This window comes from Pelophylax lessonae (assembly GCF_965119305.1).
Source record: "Pelophylax lessonae genome assembly, chromosome: 4".
Lineage (NCBI taxonomy): Eukaryota > Metazoa > Chordata > Amphibia > Anura > Ranidae > Pelophylax > Pelophylax lessonae.
The window spans coordinates 227,102,265-227,129,496 of NC_138771.1; the positions used below are offsets into that span (position 1 = coordinate 227,102,265).

Genomic DNA, 27,232 nt, shown 5'->3' on the forward strand with positions numbered 1-27,232 from the left:
GCAGCACCCTCAAATCTTCAGAAGTATGAGATGAACCCCAAAAACTTGGAAAGGTGGATCTCACACGTACCAACACAGACTATCCCGCAATTTAATTGATCCCCAAAGGTTTTTATTGAATAGCGGAATAGGAAATATGATCAAAAAAAGTGTATATCTCACACGTACAGAAGCACGCTAGGCCCCAATTACTATTGTTTGTACCCCTAAAAGGCTGGATGAGGAGTAGGAGGAGTTTGGAACAGGCAGCACCCTCAAATCTTCAGAAGTATGAGATGAACCCCAAAAACCCCAAATATCATTCAGCTCTGCTGCAGGCCACAATTTTTTTTTTTTAACCCAAGGCTGTATATTGAATAGTGGAATAGAAAAAAAGTGTATGATTTTTGAAACCACTCAATAATAGCACATGTGAACTGAACACAGCAGTGTATGATCAGTCAGCACAGCTGAAGGAAAAATGCTGCACACAGTGACTGATAGAAAAATACTTTTCTCCCTCCTCCTCAGTGGGCAGAAAAGATTGTGTTCACTGCACCCCAAAAAGATTGTGTTCACTGCACCCCAAAAAGATTGTGTTCACTGCACCCCAAAAAGATTGTGTTCACTGCACCCCAAAAAGATTGTGTTCACAGCAGCCCACACACAGCAAAATGGATGTGGACCACTGACACCTGCCTATCTCCTATCCCACCCCACACAGCAATATCGATTGTAGTTTGTAGAACACACTGTCTGACCCTAAAAATCAGCAGACTCTCCCTAAAAGGATTGATAAGATAATGATCGTAGATCGGGTGACTGCAAACCCCACCCCACACAGCAATATCGATTGTAGTTTGTAGAACACAATGACCCTAAAAATCAGCAGACTCTCTCCCTAAAAGGATTGATAAGATGATGATCGTAGATCAGGTGACTGCAAACCCCACCCCACACAGCAATATCGATTGTAGTTTGTAGAACACACTGACCCTAAAAATCAGCAGACTCTCTCCCTAAAAGGATTGATGAGATCGTAGATCGGGTGACTGCAAACCCCACCCCACACAGCAATATCGATTGTAGTTTGTAGAACACACTGTCTGACCCTAAAAATCAGCAGACTCTCTCCCTAAAATGCCTACAACTCGCCCTGCCTAACACACTCTGACCTGTCCCTCAATTCTATCCGGACACAAATGGTTTTTCCTGTCTGTCCCTAATCAGTAGCCAGCACGTTGATGTGTGCTCTGTCCCTGAACTAAACAGCAGAATGACGCCGCAGCGGCGCTGCCTCGAACTTATAAAGACTTGGTCACATGCTTCAGACGGCCAATCACAGCTACTAATACATTTGTAGGCATGGCTGGGATGGCTTAGGCACACCAGTTAAACGCTTGTTGATTGGCTGTTGAACGCCCGCCATGAAAAGCGCGCCAATGCATGCAAAACCCGGAAATAAAATGACCGAACACGGATTTTTACCCGAACATACAGTAAAATTTTCGGGTCCGTGTTCGGGTAACAAAAATCCAATTATTCGGTACGAACACGAATAATACAGTCCGTGTTCGCTCAACCCTAGTTACCAGTTTAGAGTTAGTGTAGCTCTTTTTTTTAATTATTGCTCACACTCCGGCGATACCTCACATGTGTAGTTTGAACAGCGATTTAATTTGCAGCGCGACTTCCATATACGTTTTCTTTCGTGCGCGAGCTAACGGCGACGGGAGCGGCTACATTTTTTATTTCTTTTTCCTATTTTATTTATTTATTTTTTTTAACTTTTTATTACAGTTTAAAAAAAAAAAAAATCTGATCACTTTTATTGCTGTCACAAGCAATGTAAACATCCCTTGTGACAGCAATATGCAGTGACAGGTACTCTTTATGGAGGGATCAAGGGTCTAAAAGACCCTAGACCCCTCCCTCCACTACACTTTCATGTATGCAAAACGGCATTTTTGCATACAGCCGTTTTTTTAATCTGCCGCCTTTAGCAGCAGAGTAACCCGGAAGTGACGTCATGACGCTTCCGACTTTGTTCAGGACTCCATTCAGCCAGCAGACGCGCCGGCTGGGTGCTCGAGTCTCCCGGTGGGGAGTCTCGCTGAACGTCCCCTCGCCCGCTCGCTGGGGTAACGATTGAGCGGCTCCCGAGCCGCATCGGTCGTTACTGCCGGAAAGCCGACCGCCGGCTGCAAACAACGGTACCGCGGTGATGCCTCTAGCTAGAGGCATCTCCCCGATACAATCACGCAAATCCAGCCGACGTAGGTCTACGTCGCTGGTCGTTGAGTGGTTAACCGAGGCTGGGTTCACACTATTTGTGGAGCGACTCGCAGCAGGGGGTCTGGTGCATCACTGTTCAGTTTCAGGGGCGAATTGGGTCCAATTTTTTTATTGCCTGAATTCGCACCTGAAACTGAGCCAAAGATGCATAGGAATCTTCTGCAGTGCGCTCCGGCGGCACCCTGAAGATGTGTGAACCTACTCCATTGAGAGCTGGTCACGCTCTCCTGTCATGCGTATTGGATGGAGGGAAACCCGCATCCAATTTGCATAAGTGTGAACCCAGCCTCAATTAAATTTTGGTGCTGCGCTGATATAATGTTAAATGTGAAATATGATGTTGCTGGTGTGAAATGTGTAAACAATGAAATGTGCAAATATATAAAACTCAATAATTCATATGATCGTATATAAAAATGCTATTCAATATCATGAATAATCAAAAAAAAAATTTTTTTTTTTTTTTTTCCGAGATCTGCGCTTTCCGAGATCTGAATGCCAAGGTGTGCAAAATTCACAAAATACATATTTTCAAATGGATAATTTATATTCACATAAGTATTGTGATTTTGCTGATATAAATCAATGCAGTAAATGAACAAAGATGGGTGCAAATAACTTGAAATACATCCACCAATATTCTGTGACTGGTGTGCAATCAACATAAAATAAACAATGAATTGTGAACAAATTAGTCCATAGAAAGCAACCAGTGCAATCTACTGTGTTCCTTTTAGGTTAATGGTGTATCCCTTCACCCTTTCCAGGTAAGTGAATGCTGTCTGGTCTTTCCAGTGTAGGGCCACCTCTGTGCTCTCTAGCCTCTCAGCTTACTGCTGTAAGAAAACGGCATGTAATGGTTCACAATCTATGGACTCACTTGTTGGAAGAACATGCCTTCAGACAGCAGCATTCAGGGCATGTAGGCAGTAATGCATTTAGTGCTCCTATCCTTTGAAAATTATTCAATTAGAAAGGATTGGGAAAACAAGGATTTCGGGCACATTGGGTCAGTAAAATCACTCCTTATTAGAATTCAAAAATAAAAACCCAAAAATCATAACAAACAGACATGTGCTAGGTATTAAAAGAAGGGCCTATACAGGTCCATGATGTAATGTGTATACGGTTCACAGTTAGTAGAGTCACAATTCACATACAGAATGAAATATATTAACAATATATAAGAAATACTTCACATCAGGAGATTCCCGCGGATGGGTACCCGAATAACCGAGGTGCCGTCCAACCGGGTCAACTGATGTTTTATCATAGATTCACCATATTTGGTTAGCATTAGCTCGACATGTTTCGCTTTACTTCAGAAAGCTTCGTCCGGAGCTGTTACTAAGGCTTTCAATATATTCTGTATAACGAATAAATATGTTTTAGAACCATTGAATATGATAAACACAAGGAGAGAAGAGTATGCATATACATTAGCATGAACAGGGAACGGTATTCTACATTACACATTACCAATAGGGATATACACATGAGAACCAACTACCATTAAATAGTTGATCATTCCTGAATAAGGAGAGGCTATAGGGGTCTAGCGGGGCGGCCACACTGTGATCATATGTGGGGATCCATGCCGTAATTTATATTGTACCAACAGGTATGTCATGCAACATACGTACCTGTATATTGTGTGGTAAAACACACGTTTCAACATCCTTAATACATAACGAGGGGAGTCGTGGGCTTGCAAGAGGCTCATATGAGATCAGCTGGATGATTATAATACGGTGGGAGATGAACCGTTTACAATCAGTATCTAGACAAGGTATAAAGGTGAATTTATTTTAAACGGAGGACACATTTGATGGTGAAAGAAGTAGGTATAGATCTGGGTGTTGACAGATCAGTGATCATACGGCTACAGTGTTGTAAGATTCTGGTACCTTCGGTACCCTTCCAGCCCATTTCTTCCGCATATAGCTACCTGTCCCTTTAAATCTCGTGATGTCATCACTAGGCGCCGCTCTGAGCGGCTATTTCAATCGCCGGTTTTCACTCACAAGTTGTTGGTGCAAACCGCTTGTTACACAGCCTTGTCTGACGCTGCCGAAGCCTCCAGCTATTTCCTGTATCTCGCTACGGATCCGTATCTCGCTACCTGATCCTTATCCTCTTTACCGGACCCCTCATCTCTCTAAACCAACTAGTGATAAGTACCCCACAGGGGATTCCTTCCTATCAACTTACACTATCTACTCTTGCATACTAAAGACTGTTGCTATCTATGCATTACTATTTCTATCATCTGCACTGTTACATAGATTGCTAGCTCTTGAGTCTACTACCATCTATATCCTTGCACTGAGTTAGCAATTCCTGTACACTTCATCTGCTGTCCCCTACCACCTGTTATTTGTACATGATTGCTAACCTATCTGCATACTATCTTTCACCATCTGCTAACACTCCTGAACATTACTATTGAGTGCCTATCATTGCTATCACTACTCACGCCTGTCCTTTCAGCACATCACCTCTATACTATCGTATACAACCTATCACTCCAGGAACATCTTATCTGAGTGCCTGTATATTTGCATGCTGAGACAGGCTGGGCCACAATGATGAGTCTGGAGAGTTGGATATGGTGATTCAACACATCTCTGCATGACTACTGAGTGGAAATTCTGCAGCTGCAAATCCAGTTCACTAAACAAACGCCGGAGCGTTACAAGTGTATAGTGATGGAGAAAAAAGATTCTGGGGATGTAATATTCCCAGACTGAGTATACACCATAAAGATCCCACCACTGTGTAGGTTGAGTATAGATAGATTAACCATGTCCCAAAAGGGAAGAAGGAGGAAGGGGTGGCCAAGATGCACAAACCGTAAATGGATCCCATTGTAATATAGTGAAGGGCCAGTCTGGTAGCTCACTCTATATAATATGTAACAATTTTTTACATGTTTGACCCAAGGGAGGGGGGGGGGGGAGGGAAGGACCCCCTTATATCCATCACAAATGACATAGTATTTTACATATAGAGGCCCATAAATGACCCTAGACCGGCATATTGTGCATCCCGGACAACCCCACCCCACATTTCACAGATAGAGATTGTTAGAACACCAGTATATATCTGCTTTGCACCTTAAAGTGAATACCATGCACTGTAACGGACTCGGCTTACCAATGGTCAGAAAGATATATGGATGCCAGGTGGCTGTAAAGCTATCAATCATAAGGCATAGCAGAGCATAAGCTGGAAATAGGAGTACACATTTAAAGTCCCGGAGTCCATAAGTATATTGTTAAGCATAAGAGAAGATAGATATAAAGTCTCCGTTACCTTGTAATGAGCTCCTGTTGCCTCTTCAAATCCCCCCCCCGGATGGGGAACCGCCACCATACAAGAGCGTGTATAATGCGCCCTTATATGGCGTGGATCCCGGGCGGTTCGTCAATGACGTCACCGCCCCGGACACGGCTCCGTGCCGTCAGGCGGGGACACCGCCATCGGTCGGTAGCTCGTATCTGAGGGGGTGAGCATGTATGCGAGGCAGGAAGTGCCCGCATTACACGCTCCCGTGCCACAGGAAGCACCGTCCGTAAGGGGGCGGGGCCTACCTGCGGCCCATCTGGCCGGACATATACCACAAATGGCGGCTGATCCAGCCAGTACCCAACAGCGCCTCCGGAGGTTCCAGGAGGAGCAACATGGTAGTAAACCACAGAGGATAATAAAGATATTGCATAAATAGCACTGTTTACATAATTAAACAAGATATACATAACGATAACAATAGCATAAAGAGTACCTAAGTTAATAGATTGTTAAAATACATTTTAATGACTTTTTTATTTATTTACAATCAATACACTAGTGCAATAGATTTAACAATGTTACACTAAATGTTTCCTGGAAGGATCATACAGACAAAGCTTATTTTAGAGATATTTCTCACATCAACCCCAGATTGTAGATTTATTCAATACAAAACAGGACTGTTACCTATATTCCCTTAGGGCACTGAATTATAAGAATTTTAGTTAGCCCCATAAAACCAGCTGGGAGGTTGGAAAAGCGGGGTTAGATGTTATTGGAAGGGCTGGATGATACATGTGTTGTCGATGGGGGCGGACAGGTGGTCACACCGATGAGGAGCCAGCAGGTTTACAGGACTATAGCTATATTGGATATAGTCTATATCATTGGGTGAACCCCCAGATCACACCTAAAGAAAGGAGGGTTTATATGACTGAGTTTCATTTATACCGGGTTTACAGGTCGCATTCAAGCGTTCTATCCAGAGTGTTTCTCTCTGGAGGATCCTTTTATCCCAGTTTCCACCTCGTGGATCTTGGGGGACAATTTCCAATACGAAGAATCTTGCTTTCCTAGGGTTAAATTTGTGATACAAGTCCAAGTGCCTGCTCACCGGCGTGACCATCTTCCCCCCCGCCGACACATAGACATGGTCATTAATTCTCTGACGCAGCTCTCGTATATTCTTCCCTACGTAAAACATGCCACAGGCACAATACACAAGATAAACTATTCCCCGAGTGCTGCAATCAGCTCCAAATTTTGGCATTAACATTTCTCCGTTGGGGAGCCTGTATTGCGACCCTTCTTCTACCCAGGGACACAAAGCACACCCATGGTACCTGTATGTCCCTCGGGAAGACAGTCTGTTCTTTGTAACTGGTTGGTAATGGCTTGATGTTAACTGGTTTCTTAGGGATCTAGTTCGTTTGAACACAATTTGTGGACGCTCCCCTATATACTTTTGTATAATGGGGTCGTCGCGTAAAAGGTGCCAATGCCTCTCAAGAATATTTCTTAGGACATTTTCATGGCTTGAGTACCTAGTAATAAACTTTACTGTAGATTGTGTTGTTACAGGTTTAGTTTGAAATAGTAAATTATTTCTGTCTTGAGAAGAGGCCCTGTTGAAAGCGCTACGCAAAAGGCGTTTACTATAACCCCGAGCTACAACATGAGGCAAAAGAAGAAATCCACAAGGAGATTGGCATTATCAGTCAAATTCCCAATTCCTGAGACTATGGGTCTCCCGGGTGGCATAGTTAGATTTTTGTGCGTTTTAGGAAGGGAATAAAAAGTTGCCTGTCTAGGAAGACAAAATTGGACGAATTTATCACCCTATTGAACGTCAACAGTTTCAATCTGAAATTAACATCCACCATTAATAACTTGAAAGTAAATTTCCTTGACTTGACGGTAACCAAATAACCAAATGGCCATCTAACCACCAATCTATATTGTAAGGAAACTGCCGGAAATGTGATACTGCACGCTTCCAGCGCCCATCCGCAGGCGTTGATACGCAGTATCCCCTATGCCCAGTATGTCCGCTTAAGGCGGAACTGTTCCTCCGATAATGACTTTAAAATACAGGCAGACCTTCTCCGTGAACGTCTAAAAGTTCGGGATTTTGAAAGAGTGATTTTACTGACCCAATGTGCCCGAAATCCTTGTTTTTCCCAATCCTTCCTATATGGACTCACTTGTTCACAATTCATTGTTTATTTTATGTTGATTGCACACCAGTCACAGAATATTGGTGGATGTATTTAAGTTATTTGCACCTATCTTTGTTCATTTACTGCATTGGTTTATATCAGCAACATCAAATATTACTATAATCGTATGAATTATTGAGTTTTATGTATTTATTTGCACATTTCATTGTTTACGCATTTAATTCCAGCAACAGCATACACATTCATCATTATTACAGCACAAAAATTGATTAACTTACATACTTCGTGCCAACTCGGTTGGCCAAAATGTACCCCTCTGTATCGCCTTTGTGTTTTCAAGGCTGTCAAATACCGGGGACAATATGCCATATCTGGTCGGAATGCCCTAGGATCCCTGGCTTTTGGAACGGCATGTTTGCCCTGATTCATAGTGTAACTGGAGAATCCGTTCACTCAGACTCCACGTATAGCACTTAACATCCCTGTGCCTGGTTTACCTAAATGGTTTCAATGTTTGATTTTCTTTATTTTGCTAGGGACTAAGATGACTCTTGCTAAGTCCTAGAAAGAACCTACTGTATCCCTGGTGCAGGCTTGGAAAAAAGTCACCTGGAACATGTTGCATGAAAGTATTGTTGGTATTCTGAAGTACACAGTCCAAAATTTTGAACAGATCTGGGAGCCATAGACTACCTTTATGCATACCTTTTCTGGTGCATTAGCTTATTTCTTTTTTTTTTTTTTGTTTTGGGGAATAGTTTATTCCCTCGGATTCTGGTCCTTACCACGTCCCTTTTTGCTTTTTTCTTGTTCTTCATCTTATGTTTAATTTTTTTTTTCTATTATTCATTTAACTACCCAGGAGTTACATGTGTACTCCACATTTCCAGCTTTTTGATCTTTGGGTGGTCTTCATTGGGTATGTACCCATCTTCCTGGTGCATTAGGGGATAGAACATTGATTGCTGCATAAACTGTTACCTTTATGGTTTTGAGATTGGTAATGTGAGTAATAATAATCTATGCATTGTATTCATTTTGCTCAGTTGTTCCGCTGACTGCGGTACTTTTGTATTGACGCTTGCTTTACTACTTTGCCAATTTGCCAATAAGTACTTTAAAAATAAAAATCTGCCCCAAAACTGAAATTGTTTTATGTAAAGCTAACTTAACTTTTTTTCGGTGCTATATACATTTTATTATGTTACAATATATACTTATTTTAGTATGAAAAATCCCTGCATTTAAAATAAATGTAATCCATTTTTTTCAGGAAGAAGATTACTGCATTAATGCTTGCTTCAAGGGAAGGCCATACTCAGGTGGTTACACTTCTGATTGCTCAGGGTGCTGATATAAATGCACAAGATGGAAATGGCTTTACAGTAAGAATTCTTTCAATATTTTCTCTGATTTGCCAATTTCTCTTTGGCACCTTGTTGATGGGTATACACCTTGCAAAAGTATTCCCCCCCCCCCCGACTTTTTGCCTATTTTGTTACATTACAGCCTCAATGTTTGTTTAATCTGAATTTTGTGATGGATCATAACACAATAGTCTAAGTTGGTGAAGTGAAATAAGAAAAATATATACATAAAACTATTTTTTAGAAATAGAAGACAGAAAATTGGCATGTGCTTATGTATTCACCCCCTTTGTTATGAAGCGGATAAAAAGCTCTTGTGCAACCAATTACCCTCAGAAGTCATATAATTAATGAAATGATGTCCACCTGTGTGCAATCTAAGTGTCACATGATCTGTCATTAAATATACACACCTTTTTTGAAAGGCCCTAGAGGCTGCAACACCTAAGCAAGAGGCACCACTAACCAAACACTGGTGATGCCATGAAGACCAAAGAACTCTCCAAACAAGTGAGGGACAATGTAGTACAAGTCAGGGTTAGGTTATAAAAAAAATATCCAAATCTTTGATGATCTCCAGGAGCACCATCAAATCTATCATAACCAAATGGAAAGAACATGGAAAAACAGCAAACCTGCCAGGAGATGGCCGCCCACCAAAACTCACGGACCGGGCAAGGAGGGCATTAATCGGAGAGGCAGCACAGAGACCTACGTTAACCCTGGAGGAGCTGCAGAGTTCCACAGCAGAGACTGGAATATCTGTACATAGGACAACAATAAGCCGTACGCTCCATAGAGTTGGGCTTTATGGCATAGTGGCCAGAAGAAAGCCATTACTTTCAGCAAAAAACAAAATGGCATGTTTTGAGTTTGCAAAATGGCATGTGGGAGGCTCTCAAAATGTATTGAGGAAGGTTCTCTGGTCTGAGACTAAAATTTAACTTTTTGGCCATCAAAGAAAACGCTATGTCTGTCGCAAACCCAACACATCACATCACCCAAAAAACACCCACAGTAAAAACATGGTGGTGGCAGCATTATGCTGTGGGAATGTTATTTTGGCAGCTGGGACTGGAAAACTGGTCAGAGTTGAGGGAAAAATGGATGGTGCTAAATATAGGGATATTCTTGAGAAAAACCTGTACCACTCTGTGCATAATTTGAGGAGGTTCACCTTCTAACAGGACAATGACCCCAAACACACTGCTAAAGCAACACTTGAGTGATATAAGGGGAAACATGTAAGTGTGTTGGAATGGCCTAGTCAACGCCCAGACCTCAATCCTATAGAAAATATGTGGTCAGACTTGGATTGCTGTACACAAGTGCAAACCATCCAACTTGAAGGAGCTGGAGCAGTTTTGCAAGGAGGAATTGGCAAAAATTCCAGTGGTAAGATGTAGCAAGCTCATACTTATCCAAAGCGACTTGGAGCTGTGATTGCCGCAAAAGGTGGCTCTACAAAGTATTCACTTTAGGGGGGGGGGGTTGAATAATTATGCACATTGACTTTTTCTGTTGTTTTGTCCTTTTTTGTTTGCTACACAATGAAAAGAAAAAAATCGTCAAATTTGTGAGCATGTTCTGTAAATTAAATGATGCAAATCCTCAAACAATCCAGGTTAATTCCAGGTTGTGAGACAACAAAACATGAAAAATGCCTGGGGGGGGGGGGGGGTGCTTGAATACTTTTGCAAGGCACTGTAGATATCCTGTCATTAAGTCTTCATATGTTTTCTATAATATCACCGGTGTCGTTTTAATGGAGGACCATTCTTTACAATATTTGATTAGTACAAGGTGATGTCGGATAATACTTGATTAGTACAGTGCTCAGCATAAATGAGTACACCCCATCAGATTTATCAGAACACCTTTACTTTCCTTTCAGAATCAACATTTTCTATTGGACACTATACTACAAAATACTCCCACAAATACGGGACATTGATTGCAACCAAGATTTTGTTAATTTGCACTCAAAGTATTTTTCCTAACAAATTAATTCAAGACAATGTTGCAAAATTGAATACACCCCAATGGAAGTCTTAGGCCCCTTTCACACGGGTGATCCAATCCGCCTGTCTGTTTTTCAGGCGGACCTGATCGGATGCTCAATGCATCCCCATGGGGCAGCGGATGTCAGTGGAGACATGTCCACTGACACCCGCTGCTCTCCGATCTGATCCTGTCTGTGAAATCCGGACAGATGGAAACCCTATTTTCCATCCGTCTGGAGGATCGGATGAGAACACAGGCGGTCCGTTCTCATCCGATCTCCCCATAAAGGACAGCGGGGATCTGACAGCTCCGTCCCTGCACACAGAGCGGAGCTGTCATCCACCTGCTCAGCGGGGATCGGTGGATCGATCCTCCGCTGAGCAGAACGAACTCCGTTGGGCGGTGCGCCCACGTGAAAGAGGCCTTAGGCCCCTTTCACACTTGAGGACCGGTCAGATCCGACTGTCAGTTTTTCAGGCGGATCTGAACGGATGCCCCATGCATCTCTATGGGGCATCGGATGTCAGCGATGACATATCCGCTGACATCCGATCCGATCCTGTCCGTCAAATCCGGACGGATGGAAACCCTATTTTCCATCAGTCTGGCGGATCGAATCGAATGAGAGGCCCTGAGGAATTACTCCCCCCAGGACCAATACCATAACCAACAAGGGTATTACAACAATTATAATAATACTTATAGAGGACACAGAGGAGCCCGGCGACCATACCACAATGGTGGCTTCAGGGGAGGACGCGGGAATTACACAGCACCTAACAATTATAGAGGGGATTTTCAGTGGAGAGGTTCAGGCAGACCCCTTGGAGAGGAAGGGGAGCCCCCAATCCCAGGGGGAGAGGGGGAAATCAATATCAGACAGGAGGGAGGAATGGAGACCATGGCCACAGGTGGAGTCCCCACAACCCAACAGAGAGACAAAAGAAGAAGAGCAAGGGGTTGTAGAGGAGGGAAGAAAAAAAGAGAAATCTAATGGAAGGCATTTTTAATTTGAGTAATGTCATAGTTACTGATGATGAACTAAAGGTTTTGAGTTTAGGTTTAAAATTTGCCCCAGATAAAAACCTAAACAAATTTGACACGTACATAGATTTACAAAAAGTCATTAGGAAATTGAATATTAAAAAACACTATGCAGGCAAACCATTGGAGAATTTTTCACACAGGAGATTTCACCTATACAACATTACGGAATAAGTCTATTTTTAATCCCAAGGTAGCAAACAATCATTTTTTAGAGGTTTTTAAAGCAATGGTAGAAAATGATCTAGACTGCCTAAAAATTAAAACATTGAGGAAAAAGGAGGATATTGAGAGTGGACTTAAGTCCTTAGAAAAAAGAAAAAAAAATAGTAATCAGATCAGCCGATAAGGGTGGAGGTTTAGTCACCCTCAATAAAAATGACTATTTGGATGAGCTCAATAGGTTGGTAGAGGATACTGATACTTATGAAGAGCTAAGGGGTAAACCTGCGAAAAAATACAAAGCAAAATTGATGAAATTAATAAAATGGGCCAGTAAAGAAGAAATTCTTAACAAAAAAGAAAGCAGATATACCAGATGCACCTAGAATTCCGGTCATCTATCAGTTGCCCAAAATACACAAAAATAAGGAAAAGCCCCCTGGAAGGCCAATAGTTAGCCGGGTGGATTTCCTATTCTCAAGGTTAGGGGAATACCTTGACTGTTTCTTTCAGCCATTAGCACAAAAGGGACAGGCCTATCTAAAAGATAGTAAACTTCTTATGGAGTTATTGGAAGAAATGGAAGTAGAGGAAAAAGATATTCTGGTGAGTGTAGATGTAAACTCTCTCTACACTAATATATGGCAGCACCATGCTTTAGAAGCAGCAAAATGGGCTCTCGACCAAACAGAATTAAAAACCAAACAGAAGGAATTCCTCCTTCAGGGTCTTGATCTTGCCATGAGCCACAATTTTTTTTCTGGCATGAGAAGAAATTTTACAGGCAGAAAAGGGGGGGGTAGCTATGGGGGAAAAATATGCTCCCTCCATAGCTAACATTTTTATGAGGAAGTGGGAAAATGGGGCCATTTTCCATAGTAAACCCCCAGAGCTCATGACTTGGATATATAGACGACGTTTTCCTTGTTTGGAGAGGCACACATGACACGCTTATGAGTTTCTCACCCATATAGGTGAAAACCAATATGGGATATCCTTTTCACATACCTTTGATACCAATTGTTTGAACTTTTTAGATTTATTAATTTTTAAATATGATAAGAAACTTTTTACAAAAACTTTTTTTTAAAGAAGTAGACTCCAATGGTTACATCCCTTTGGGGAGCTGCCACCACCCCAGATGGCTAAATACTATCCCTAAGAGTCAAATGTTTAGGGTAAGGAGGAACTGTAATAGGGATGAAGATTATAATGAACAGGCTGATATACTTATTGAGAGATTGAAGGAAAAAGGCTATAAAAACAAAGACCTCGTTAACATCAAAAATAAGGTAAAAAATATAAAAAGGAAAGACCTGTTTATTAAGAAAAAGAGAATAAGGATTATGGTACAGCTTTTCTAACAGGTTTCTCAAGACAACACTCTCAGATGGAGAAAATAATAAAAAAGCATTGGCCTCTACTCCTCAAGGATGATATTTTAAGAACGTTTCTACCCTCTAGGCCTAATTTTATTTACACCAAACCAAAAACGCTGAGATTAAAATTGGCCCACAATGTTACAAATCCTCCTAAAAAAACTTGTATCTTTTTGGATCAAGTAGGTTTTTTCAGTTGTGGAAAATGCATGATTTGCAGGACATCAAAACATAGGAGGAGAACTGGTGAGGGTGAGTGTGGCTCATTCTCCAAGGGGAAAATATTCAAAATAAAGAAATTTATTACATGCACCTCTTCACATGTCACCTACCTCCTGTCATGTCCCTGTGGTCTCCAATATGTGGGGAGGACCACCAGGGAACTGAGAGTGAGGTTGAGGGAGCATGTCCGTAATATTAAAAAAGGCTATAAAAAACCATAGTGTATCTCACCACTTCAAACTGGTACATAACCAAGATCCTAGTGTTTTAACTTTTTGTGGTATCGATAGGGTGGAAGCACACTGGAGGGGAGGTGACCTTAAAAAAGCCATCTCCCAGAAAGAAACCCAGTGTATCCACCGTTTGGGTACCCTCAAACCTATGGGGCTAAATATAGATTTAAATCTAAACTGATGAATTTTTGATTTTTTTTTTTTATATTTTTAACGTTTTTTACATCACTTTTTTTCTTTATATCTATGATCTATATTTAATACGCTCTTAATATTAATCATTTTATCTAAAAAAGGTTCATGGTCTACCTTTCTATTATATATGTTAGGTATTTTCTATTTGTGTCCTTTAATATCCTTCACTTAATATATTTATAATCAATCTATTTTAGTCATTATCACTTTGATTATCGACCACCATACTTTAATTGTACATTCATTAATTTAATTTCATCACCCAATATATATTTCACTAATATAATTTAATTTATTAGTTAATAACATATATTTACATTTATATTTATTTTCATAACCATCACCATTTAGTCACTATTATATAATTCAAATGCTATCACATTTTATTATATTTATTTTGTTTATATTCACTATTATTTATTACTATTACATCTATTTAATTCATTCACACATATATACAGCACTATTAATTTTAAAATTTTACCCCATTATTTTCACACAATTCACTATATTCTAAATTTCATAAAATATGGGACACTATATTAGAATCCAATATAATTCAATATACCTATATTTTAATACTGTTTGGTAGATTTAATTTATTAAACAAGTTCAAGTTTATAGTGTTTTTAAATATTTTTAAATAATTTTCTTAGATTTACTAATATCATATATACTGCCAGGGCCGCACTGGCCTACCGGGATCCCGGCAAATTTCCCGGTGGGCCGTCGGCCCTGGGGTCGCTTTGGGGCCGCTGTGCTCCAGAGTGACGGTCCGACTCTTTCTACGTCAGCCACTGTGAGCAGCCTGACGTCACATCTGGTGGGGGCGGATGCGCGGCGGTGGATCAACTGACTGGCTGAGACTGTCACGGCGCCGACGCCGATCCCTCCTACACAGAAGACGCGCCAGCAGCAGCATGATCGCAGGAGAGCCTGAGGTCACAGTGAGACTGAAGACGAGTGAAGAAGACTGAGCGAGACTGAATAAGCGGCTGCGGAGCAGAGCCTGAGAGTGACAGCCAGAAAGAGTAAATGGGCTGGGGGGGGGACCTCTTACTCTTGCATTTGGGGGGGGGATCAGCATATTAGGGCCCCTACTGCTAACCTCCCCCCCCTCCCCCTAATACAATGCTGGCCTGACTTGCCCCCCCCTCCCCCTCATACAATGCTTATCTGCCACCCCCCCCTGGGGCCCCCTCCCCCTAATACAATGCTGATCCCCCCCCCCAAATTTAGGGGGAGGGGGGGTCATCATTTTATTAGGGGGAGGGGGGTTTGTCCGCACAGCCTCTGACATGTCCTGTACATGTCCGCACATCCGCCGACATCTTCTGTACATTTCCACACAGCCTCTGACATCTCCTGTACCATGTTCGCACAGCCTCTGACATCTCCTGTGCATGTCGGCACAGCCTCTGGCAACTTCTGTACATGTCAGCTCAACCTCTGAAATCTCCTGTACATGTCGGCTCAACCTCTGAAATCTCCTGTACATGTCGGCTCAACCTCTGAAATCTCCTGTACATGCCCACACATCCTCTGACATCTCCTGTACTATATCCGCACAGCCTCTGACATCTTCTGTACATGCCTACACATCCTCTGACATCTCCTGTAACATGTCCATACAGCCTATGACCATCTCTTGTCTTTTATCATGTCTGCGGTCTAGTCTAGAGAGGAGTCAGAGGTGGGAGTACCGCCGGGATGTCAGACGTATGTGGACTGTGGAGAGGAGTCATAGGATAAACTCAGAGCCAACAAGCTGGAGCCCACTAAATGAGCCCTGCATGGTGCACCTGAGAGGAGGTCAAAGACAGCTCCGCAAGGCCAGTCTAAAGAGGGGGGAGGAGGGGTCAGTGATGTGGGGGGGGGGGAAGTGAATACAGTAATGTAAGGGGGCACTGATATAAAGGTTACCCCCTTATATCTGTAACCCCCTCCCCCATTACCTTAGTGTATTCTTTCTGCGGAAGGTAGTCTCTGGTCACATTTCCAGAGTTCCTGGGGTTCCCCTTTACATCAAAGTCTGCAGGATTCCCCCTTACAGTGCAAGGGGGAACTCTGCGGACCCTGATGTAAAGGCAAACTTTGATTCTTTTTTATTCTGGTAATATATCACCATCGCAATAAGTGGACTGTTCTTGATAATTACTCCACTTCTAACTGAAATTTTTCTCTTATGTATGTGTGTGTGTGTGTGTATGTATGTGTGTGTATATATGTGTGTGTGTGTATGTGTATATATATATATATGTATATATGTGTGTGTGTGTGTGTATATATATATATATATATATATATATATATATATATATATAGCCCTATGTGATTTCATATCTGTCTTCTCTATATATAATACACTCTTCACATGTGCTTTAAATGTGCTTTAAAATGCATGGTTTTCCCTTGTATGATCAAGAAAATAATGACCTCATGCTGTTGGACTGGTATAATAATGCTGTGGGGCTGGTATGAAATTATTTCCAGGGCTGGTTTTTATTCCCAGTCCGGCCCTGTATACTGCCAATAAAGTTGGAATAAAGTTGTAAACAGGAAGTGGCACCGGAATGTATATTAATGTGATTGGAAAGGGCAAGCTATTTATTCCTTTTCCATTTTTCAAATCATTAATTCAATTGCCCAAATTATAAGAAACCCATTGATACATTTATATTTATCTATACATTTGTCGCCGTAATGTATACAGTGGGTACGGAAAGTATTCAGACCCCCTTAAATTTTTCACTCTTTGTTATATTGCAGCCATTTGCTAAAATCATTTAGGTTCATTATTCTTCCTCATGAATGTACACATAGCACCCCATACTGACAGAAAAACACAGAATTGTTGACATTGTTGCAGATTTATTAAAAAAGAAAAACTGAAATATCACATGGTCCTAAGTATTCAGACCCTTTGCTGTGACACTCCTATATTTAACTCAGGTGCTTTCCATTTCTTCTGATCATCCTTGAGATGGTTCTACACATTCATTTGAGTCCAGCTGTGTTTGATTATACTGATTGGACTTGATTAGGAAAGCCACACACCTGTCTATATAAGACCTTCCAGATCACAATGCATGTCAGAGCAAATGAGAATCATGAGGTCAAAGGAACTGCCTGAAGAGCTCAGAGACAGAATTGTGGCAAGGCACAGATCTGGCCAAGGTTACAAAAAGATTTCTGCTGCACTTAAGGTTCCTAAGAGCACAGTGGCCTCCATAATCCTCAAATGGAAGACGTTTGGGACGACCAGAACCCTTCCTAGAGCTGGCCGTCCGGGCAAAACTGAGCTATCGGGGGAGAAGAGTCTTGGTGAGAGAGGTAAAGAAGAACCCAAAGATCACTGTGGCTGAGCTCCAGAGATGCAGTCAGGAGATGGGAGAAAGTTGTAGAAAGTCAACCATCACTGCAGCCCTCCACCAGTCGGGGCTTTATGGCAGAGTGGCCCGACGGAAGCCTCTCCTCAGTGTAATGCCCCGTACACACGTGCAGATTATCTGCAGACTTTTGTCTGCAGACTTACCTTTTCTATGTAGTGCAAGGGCCTGCCGGATTGCATACAAATTGAAAGTGTTTAGGTTTGACCTCATATGGTTTTGGTAAGTCTGCAGATAATCTGCACGTGTGTATGGGGCATATGACACATGAAAGCCCGCATGGAGTTTGCTAAAAAACACCTGAAGGACTCCAAGATGGTGAGAAATAAGATTCTCTGGTCTGATGAGACCAAAATAGAACTTTTTGGCCTTAATTCTAAGCGGTATGTGTGGAGAAAACCAGGCACTGCTCATCACCTGTCCAATACAGTCCCAACAGTGAAGCATGGTGGTGGCAGCATCATGCTGTGGGGGTGTTTTTCAGCTGCAGGGACAGGACGACTGGTTGCAATCGAGGAAAAGATGAATGCGGCCAAGTACAGGGATATCCTGGACAAAAACCTTCTCCAGAGTGCTCTGGACCTCAGACTGGGCCGAAGGTTTACCTTCCAGACAATGACCTTAAGCACACAGCTAAAATAACGAAGGAGTGGCTTCACAACAACTCCGTGACTGTTCTTGAATGGCCCAGCCAGAGCCCTGACTTAAACCCAATTGAGCATCTCTGGAGAGACCTAAAAATGGCTGTCCACCAACGTTTACCATCCAACCTGACAGAACTGGAGAGGATCTGCAAGGAGGAATGGCAGAGGATCCCCAAATCCAGGTGTGAAAGACTTGTTGCATCTTTCCCAAAAAGACTCCTGGCTGTATTAGATCAAAAGGGGGCTTCTACTAAATACTGAGCAAAGGGTCTGAATACTTAGGACCATGTGATATTTCAGTTTTTCTTTTTTAACCACTTAAGCCCCAGAAGATTTTACCCCCATTCCGACCAGGGGGTATTTTGCAATTCGGCACTGCGTGACTTTAACGGACAATTGCGCGGTCGTGCGACGCTGTACCTAAACGAATTTGGCGTCCTTTTTTTCCCACAAACAGAGCTTTCTTTTGGTGGTATTTGATCACCTGTGCGATTTTTTTTTTTTGATCACGCGCTATAAACAAAAAAAGAGCGTCAATTTTGCAAAAATAACAATATTTTTCACATTTTTTTATATGAAATTCCCCCCCAAAAAAATGTAAAAATCAAAATTTTTTAACATTTTCGGCCAATTTGTTTTATGCTACCTATGTTTGGTAAAAAAAATCGCAAAAAGCGTATTTTGATTGGTTTGCGCAAAAGTTATCGCGTTTACTAACAAAGGGAAAGATTTTTGTAATTTTTGTTGTTTTTTTATAACGCGTAATGGCGGCGATCTGCGATTTTTTTTGGCGGTACTGCGACATTGCGGCGGACAGATCGGACCCTTGACTGACATTTTTGACACTTTTGGGGTTACCAGTGACATTTCTACAGTAATCAGTGCTATATATATGCACTGTTACTGTAAAAATACACTGGTAGTGAAGGGGTTAACTTTATTTGGGAGGGAGGGGCTGTGTGTGTCCCTAGGGGCGTGCTTTCTACTGTGATTGGCTGTGGCTTCAGCTGTAAGGACACTGATCAACGGATCTACATAGTAGATCCATGTGATCAGTGTCTTTGCAGCGAGGAGAATGACAGGCAGCTTGTTTACACAAGCTGCCTGACATTCTCCCTCTCCCCCGCCGATCGCCGAGTGGCCGGCGGACATCGGGTCCGCTGGTCACACGCGCGGGGGGGTCCGTGACCACGCGGGAGCAGGAGCGCGCCTCCGGGGGCGCGCGCTCGCTCCCTAGACCCTCACAAGCAAGCAACGTAGCCCTACGTTAGTTTGCCTGTGAGGGGCTGACCGCCGACGTAGATAGTCGTGCGGCGGTCGGCAAGTGGTTAATAAATCTGCAACAATGTCAACAATTCTGTGTTTTTCTGTCAGTATGCGGTGCTATGTGTACATTCATGAGGAAGAAGAATGAACTTAAATGATTTTAGCAAATGGCTGCAATATAACAAAGAGTGAAAAATTTAAGGGGGTCTGAATACTTTCCGTACCCACTGTATGTGTGTGTGTATATATGTGTATATATGTGTGTGTGTATATATATATATATATATATTAGGGATGCACCAAAATGAAAATTCTGGGCCGAAACCGAAAATTCAGGATGCCCTTGGCTGAAAACCGAAAATGACTTTTTGTTCCCCCCCCAAATGATTTTAAATTAGATAGAATAGGGGCATACGCCAGAAACAGGCAGCGACGTGCACCTGTAGCTGCCACCCTGTTGCAGTATATGTACTGTGACGGGTTGGCAAGTGGTTAATTTAATTGCCAATGGTATTTGTATTATGTAGCATGAGGGGGTTAATGTATTGTCACTGATGCATTAGTGACCGACCGGTGGCAGTTAATTAACCCCTTTGTGCTGCATTAGTGGCACCAGTGTCAGTGTTAATCATCACTGGTTGCACTGACACTGATACTGGTTGCACTAATGTAGCACAAAGGGGTTAGTTAACTGCCACTGGGTTGGTCACTAATGCATCAGTGACCAGTGGCAATACATTAACCCCCTCATGCTGCATAATACAAATACCATTGGAAATAACCTCACCTCAGCGCCCCCTATTCGTCGATCTGTGCCATAATAAGTCCCATGCCTGTTTCAACTTGGAAACATGGCTGCTAAGATTCCATTTTGCTTTACTGGTTTGCAGCCCAGTTCTGATGAAATGCTCACTATAGTCTCTAAAGAGAACTTGGACAACAAAGCAGATTGTTGAATGTGTTTAAGATTGCTTCAATTTCCTGCGTTTTTCAAAAATGTATTTTTTTGGAAAGGCTGGTGCTGACAGCTGAGCCAGTAGTGGGGTCAGTGCTCATTGGGGTAGCTATGAGGAGATAGGCCCATTTTCGGCCGAAAATTTTGGTTGACAAAATTTCGGTGCACCCCTTTCGGTGTGTGTGTGTGTGTATATATGTGTGTGTGTGTGTTTTTTTTTTTTTTTTTTTTGCTTAATTGAGTGTTTTTTGATTAGCTAATTAATCCTGTAATTAATACAGACCCCCTCAGTAAGCCCCCTCCCAGTACAGACCCCACAGTAAGCCCTCCCACCTAGTACAGACCACTTAGTAAGCCCCCCTCCCTGCAGCCAGTCAGTAGGAAAGACCCTATATGTCTCGTATGTACTGTAGGACTGTGCCCACCCACCCATGTCCCAGGAGCTGTGCCTACCCACCATGTCCCAGGAGCTGTGCCTACCCACCATGTCCCAGGAGCTGTGCCTACCCACCATGTCCCAGGAGCTGTGCCTACCCACCATGTCCTAGGAGCTGTGCCCACCCACCTTCCCATCATTTCCCAGGAGCTGTGGGGACTGACTGCTGGTAACATAAAGAAAGCCATGTGCACTCACTTGTCGGGCCCCATCATTGAACTCCTGCAGGCTGAAGTCCTGGTCCAGGAAGGTCCGGATAAGGAAGACGTAGACTCTTGTTCTCATCCAGATGAAGGGAAGGATTGGGGAGGCTGATCACCATCATCTTGTTGGGCGCCAGGGGCTGACTGCTGTACTCCCGCCTGATACATCGCTGCTCCGCTGCAGCCGGGGGCAGGAATGGGAGCCGCATGGGCCGACATACCGAGCTCAGTCCCCTCAGACTCAACCAGGACACTCGGAGCGCCGTCCTCCACATCCTGTGCACATCCTGTGTGGGGCTAAGCATGGCAGTGTGGACGGAGCCCGGGGAAGGGGATTTCACCCGGCCGGCAATGCTTCAAGCGGCGCTGGGGCCGGCCAGGGTGTGTGTGACGTCACGTGTTGACGCGTCAACGCCTTTCACGCACGTCGATGATTTTTTGTAGTCGACTAAGTCGCGTCGTGGCGGCCCTAATATATAATATAGTGGGTAAACTAGTATTGAACACATCATCACTTTTCTAGGTAAATGTATTTCTAAAGGTGCTAATGACATGAAATCTTCACCACATGTCGGTAACAACCCATGCAATCCATACATACAATGAAACCAAAACAAATATGTTCAGAAATTAAGTTGTGTAATGAAATGACATGAAAAAAGTATTGAACACATGAAGAAAGGGAGGAGCTGGTTCAGTCTACTATTGGCTTATACAAATTACATTTGACAGGTTTATTGCTCTGCTGAGAGACACTCCAGAGATCTGATAAGAGAGGCACACAGAGCAGCTTTGCTAGCGCCTCCCCTTTGCTGCCAATTCACAGAAATCTTTGTATTTTGTGAATTTGTTTACATAATTCCAAGCCTTCTGTGATTGGGAAGGAGGGGAGGGCCAGGCACAGCAGCTACAGTGACTCTTCTGTTCAAGATGCAGAGCTCAGAAGGATCAGCACTGCTCTCCCATAACTACAGTGATAGTAGTTTTTTCGGGAGTGCCATAAAGCTGTCAGATATATATAATAGAGCGAAGTCCAGTAAGTGTAATGCACCTATCTGGACTTAATTCATAGTATTGCCTTCATATTTTTCAAAATAGCTGAATTCCTGGAATTCATCTTTAAATTATTGAAAATCGAATAAAGACAGTATGAACCTAAGGGGTAGATTTGCAAAGCGGTAAATATGACATTTACCAAACATTATTTGCATTTAATTTAATGACGGTAATTTATAATGCAAGCGCCAGAAAAATACACCTGCAGTGAATCCCTAACAATTGTTCAAAAGAGTAATTGTTTGAGTTAAAGTAAAAAATATTAAATAACTGGTAAGTATTACATTTCTGATTGTCTTACTGGCATCTAGACAACTGTTTTCAAATCTTTTAGGTTGCCCTTGCTTGGCCTTATAGTAACCAAGTGCAAAAAGATATCACGTTACCTTAACATTTGATTCTTTTTCTCCATAGCAAACCGTTTTCAAAGCTTTAGATAATGGATTTTGTTTTTTCGTTGGGCTTACGCCTGAATTCTGTACCATGTCTCACTCATTACTTTTTTTTTTATTTGCAATGCAGGCACTGACGTGGGCTGCTCATGATGGACGCAAAAACACGGTTTTGAAGCTTCTGGAACTGGGTGCTGACAAAACAATAAAAAACAAATCTGGAAACTTACCAGCTGATGTGGCTAGGAAGAACAATGATTTAGCGGTAAAGCTGCATACTTCTCAGTGCTATTTCTAGTTTCTGTAGGGTGTAAAGCAGTCCAGTTGAAATGTTATGTGGAATTGAAGGTTTTGTGTTATATCCTTTGTTTGCGAGCAGCTTCACCTATACTTGCGCTGGTCTATTCATATATTTTGAATGTGATTTGGCTGCCGTGGATGTGGGTCACCCTGCATGGGTCTGTAAACACGTGCCCTGAATCTTTAGATGGTGAGGAGGATTCTCCAACCGCACAAAAAAAGGCGCTTGGGGGCGCACTTATTGTGTCTGTGCGAGAGACCTTAACCACTTACCGCAATGTGACGTAGGGCTACGTCGGCAAACTTTCCGGTGTTATACCGGGGTGATGCCTCTAGCTAGAGGCACCATCCCGGTACTGTGGTTTAGAGCAAACGGTCGGCTTTCCGTCTGTGACGACCGATGCAGCTCGGGAGCCGCTCGATCGTTACCCGAGTAAGCGGGAGGTGATGTCCCCCCCCAGCCGCCTTCCATGACTTTGCCCGGGCCTCCCGTTCCACCGGGAGACCCGAGCACCCAGCCGGCGTGTCCGCCGGCTGGATGGAGTCCCGATCTAAGCCGGAACCCGGAGGCGGCGTCCATGGCGTCACTTCCGGGTTACTCTGCTGCAAAAGGCGGCGGATTTAAAAAACGACTGTATGCAAAAATGCAGTTTTCGACGTTTTTCATACATGAAAGTGTAGTGGAGGGGTCTAGGGTCTTTTAGACCCTCCATCCCGCCATAAAGAGTACCTGTCACTGCATATTGGTGTCACAAGGGATGTTTACATTGCTTGTGACAGCAATAAAAGTGATCAGATTTTTTTTTTTTAAACCTGTAATAAAAGTTAAAAAAAAAAAAAATAAAATGGGAAAAAAATTTTTTTAGCCTCCCCCGTCACCGTTAGCTCGCGCACGAAAGAAAACGTATTCGGAAGTCAAGCCGCGAATGAAATCACTGTTCAAACCACACATGTGAGGTATCACCGCGATCGTCAGAGTGTGAGCAATAATTTAAAAAAGAGTTACACTCTAACTCTAAACTGGTAACCGTTAAAAAATGTTAAAGCGTCCCCTATTGAGATTTCTATTGACCGTAGTTTGTCGCCATTCCACGGGTGTGCGCAATTTTAAACCGTAACATGTTGGGTATCTATTTACTCGGCGTGACATCATCTTTCATAATTTACAAAAAAAATGGGCTAACTTTACTGTTTAGTATTTTTTAAATGCAGTGAAATGTGATTTTTCGTAATTTTTCCAAAAAAATTGTGTTTTAAAGACCGCTGCGCAAATACAGCGTGACAAAAAATATTGCAATGACCGATATTTTATTCTCCAGAGTCTTTGCTAAAAAATAAATAAATAAATATATATATATATATATATATATATATATATATATATATATATATATATATATATATATATAAAATTAATGTTTGGGGGTTCTAAGTAGTTTTCTAGGAAAAAATACTGATTTTTAACCGAAATAGGGCTGGGCTTAAGTGGTTAAAGATGGAGGATGCAGCTGTGACAGATGCGCAGGCCCCTTTGGCACTCACAAGCCATCCAGAGTGGAAAGGTGTAATCTTTCCCGTCCTATTTTGACAGAATTGTCACTAAAGAGTGAGGATGACTAAATCGTCCCCTTGGGGGTCCTTAAGCCCTTTGCTACCCCTATAAAGAGTCCCTTCTTAAGAAGTGGACTGTTCCACCAGTGGTGGATCCTCCTGTTTCCAGATTAAACAGGGCAACCATGATTCTGGTTGAAGGGTCACCGGCCTTTAAAGACCCGTCTGACTGGAAGGCAGTCGCTGTGGCCTGCAATATGTACACTAGGGATCGACCATTTATCGGCAAAGCCGATATATCGCGGGCCGATATGCACTTTACCTGGTATTTCGGAATCTGCTCCGGCAGTTACCGATATTGCCGATATCGTCGTTTTGTTGCGCCACGCGCCTCCGCGCACTGGGACAACTTCTGCCTTCTTAGGCCGCCTCCTTCAGCCTCGTCTGGAGTCGGGACAGTAAGTGTACGTACACTACAGTCACAGTGCACAGTGTGTTTAACACAGCTGCCGTGGCCACATACTGGAGTCTGGACAGTGAGTGATTCTCATACAGTACAGTCACAGTGCGCACAGTGTGTTTAACACAGCCGCTGCGGCCACAACATCCACCCACAACTCCTCGGTGCCAGCCAGCCAGTCACTCACACACCCACAGGGCTGTGCCAGCCACAGGCCCTGGGTCTGTACCAGCTAGCCAGCCACAGGCCCTGGGTCTGTACCAGCTAGCCAGCCACAGGCCCTGGGTCTGTACCAGCTAGCCAGCCACAGGCCCTGGGCCTGTACCAGCTAGCCAGCCACAGGGCCTGTGCCATCCAGCCACCAACCACACAGGGTGCCATCCAGCCACCAACCACACAGGGTGCCATCCAGTGTTTTTTTTTTTTTTTTTTTTTAAGCCTATATTCAATTTCAGTAGTGTCTTTCAAATTTCAATGGAGACGGATGCAGATAGAAAAATTAAACGTGTGGTCTGGGACTATTTCTAATTTCCATCGCCAGGAAAAGCATTAGCAGTGTGCAACACGTGCACAAACAATGTAAGCATGGGATCAATAACTGCACAAAACAAAAATACGTCATATCTTTGGATCATCTAAGAGTTCATCATGTTGAATTGTATCACGCAGCACAGAAAAAACAAAATGAATCACAAGGTGAAACGTCACTATCCCAGGCTACAATAACAGATATGTTTCAGAAACAAAACCGCTATAATCAAATGGAAGATCCCAACTGCTGGACAGAGTAATCACAGAGATGATGGCCACTGATAACCAGCCATTTACAATGGTGTCTGACTCTGGATTTATGCGATTGATGTCCATGCTTGAGCCAAGGTACACACTGAAGAGTGACAAGTAATATCGAACCGAAATGCTGGGAAAGATTCACCAAAAGGTCGTTGAGAAAGTAAAGGATATGCTGAAACCAGAGAATCCTGGCAACTCACTCTTTCACGACTGACTGCTGGTCAGGACAAAAAAGAATCACTAATATGTCTTGCATGCCACTTCATTGACAGCGGATGGACAGGAAGGCATTTGGTGTTGAATACAAAAGTGATGCAAGGATCCCCCCCCCCCCCCCTTTGGAGTACATTAGAGAGAGGTTTCTAGGCATGCTAGAAGAATGGGGAATCCCCAAAGACCGAGTGATGCTTGTGCTTCGAGACAGCGGAGCAAACATGGTGAAATTTGTTTTTTTGGTGAAAGGAATGAGACTTGCTGAAGTGTCAGACCTCAGTTGCATGGCAAACCCTCCAACTTGTGGTAAATGATGGTCTGTCAAACCGGAGAGCTTTGATTGGCCTTCAAACCTCTTCAGCATGCTAATTAGGTCATTTCAACCATTCAATCCTTGCCAAGCAGCAACTGAGGTGCATTCAGGAAGACCTTGGCCTATCCAAAAACAACTTGATTAACGTTGTTCCACGACGATGGAACGCAACACTTCACATGCTGCAAAAATGCTGGAGTAGAAGCAAGCTCTTACCATATATTCAGGTGAATATGGAGGATATTCTTGTCCTGCTGATCAGTGGGACCTTGTAGCCAATGTCATTGAGACCCTCCTCCCCATAGAGGAAGTGACACTAGAGGTGAGTCATTAAGACTCATCTGTGTCATCTGTCATCCCATGTGTGTTAGAGTGCTGAAGATGCTTCTTCAACAGAATGAAGGACCTAACCCACGTGGCACTAAAACATGTAGGCAGGCCATGAGGGACAGCCTCGCCAAACGTTTTGAGAAACATGAAGAGAATAAAAATTTTGTGCTTGCATGTCTTTTGGATCCTCGATAACCAGAACCATCCTTTCTCTTTTGATGTATTGGCCAAGGCAAAACCATGGCTGCCGTGAGAAAAATGTCCAAAAAGACAATGGACATAAGAGAAACTTAATCATGGTCAAATAGATGCCAAGTTCAGTGTTTTATTGGGGCCTCATGCAGAGGATTCTTCTAAATCTGCAATAATGAGCCTGGATGATGAACTTCATCTCTATTTGAAGGAACCAATAATTGACAGAAGTGGTGATTCTCTTCAGTGGTGGAAAGAAAATGAGGCACGCTACAAAAGACTTGCTAGAAGATACCTATTTGCTCCTCCTTCCTCGGTACCAAGTGAGCGTGTTTTTAGTGAAGTGGCAGCAATTTATGAAAAGAAAAAGCCATTTAACTGGTGAAAAT

At 42.9% G+C, this 27,232-nt stretch overlaps 1 protein-coding gene across 1 annotated transcript in view; it reads left to right on the forward strand.

Annotated features, from left to right (window-relative positions):
* The window catches only part of ASZ1 (ankyrin repeat, SAM and basic leucine zipper domain containing 1), a gene marked incomplete at its 3' end in the record, with an annotated part of 757,393 nt that overhangs the window by 178,204 nt on the left and 551,957 nt on the right, over positions 1-27,232 (forward strand). The window contains exons 5-6 of the mRNA XM_082255308.1: positions 9,019-9,130; positions 22,823-22,957. Coding sequence (XP_082111434.1) covers positions 9,019-9,130; positions 22,823-22,957 — 247 coding nt within the window. The remainder of the gene's footprint in view (positions 1-9,018; positions 9,131-22,822; positions 22,958-27,232) is intronic.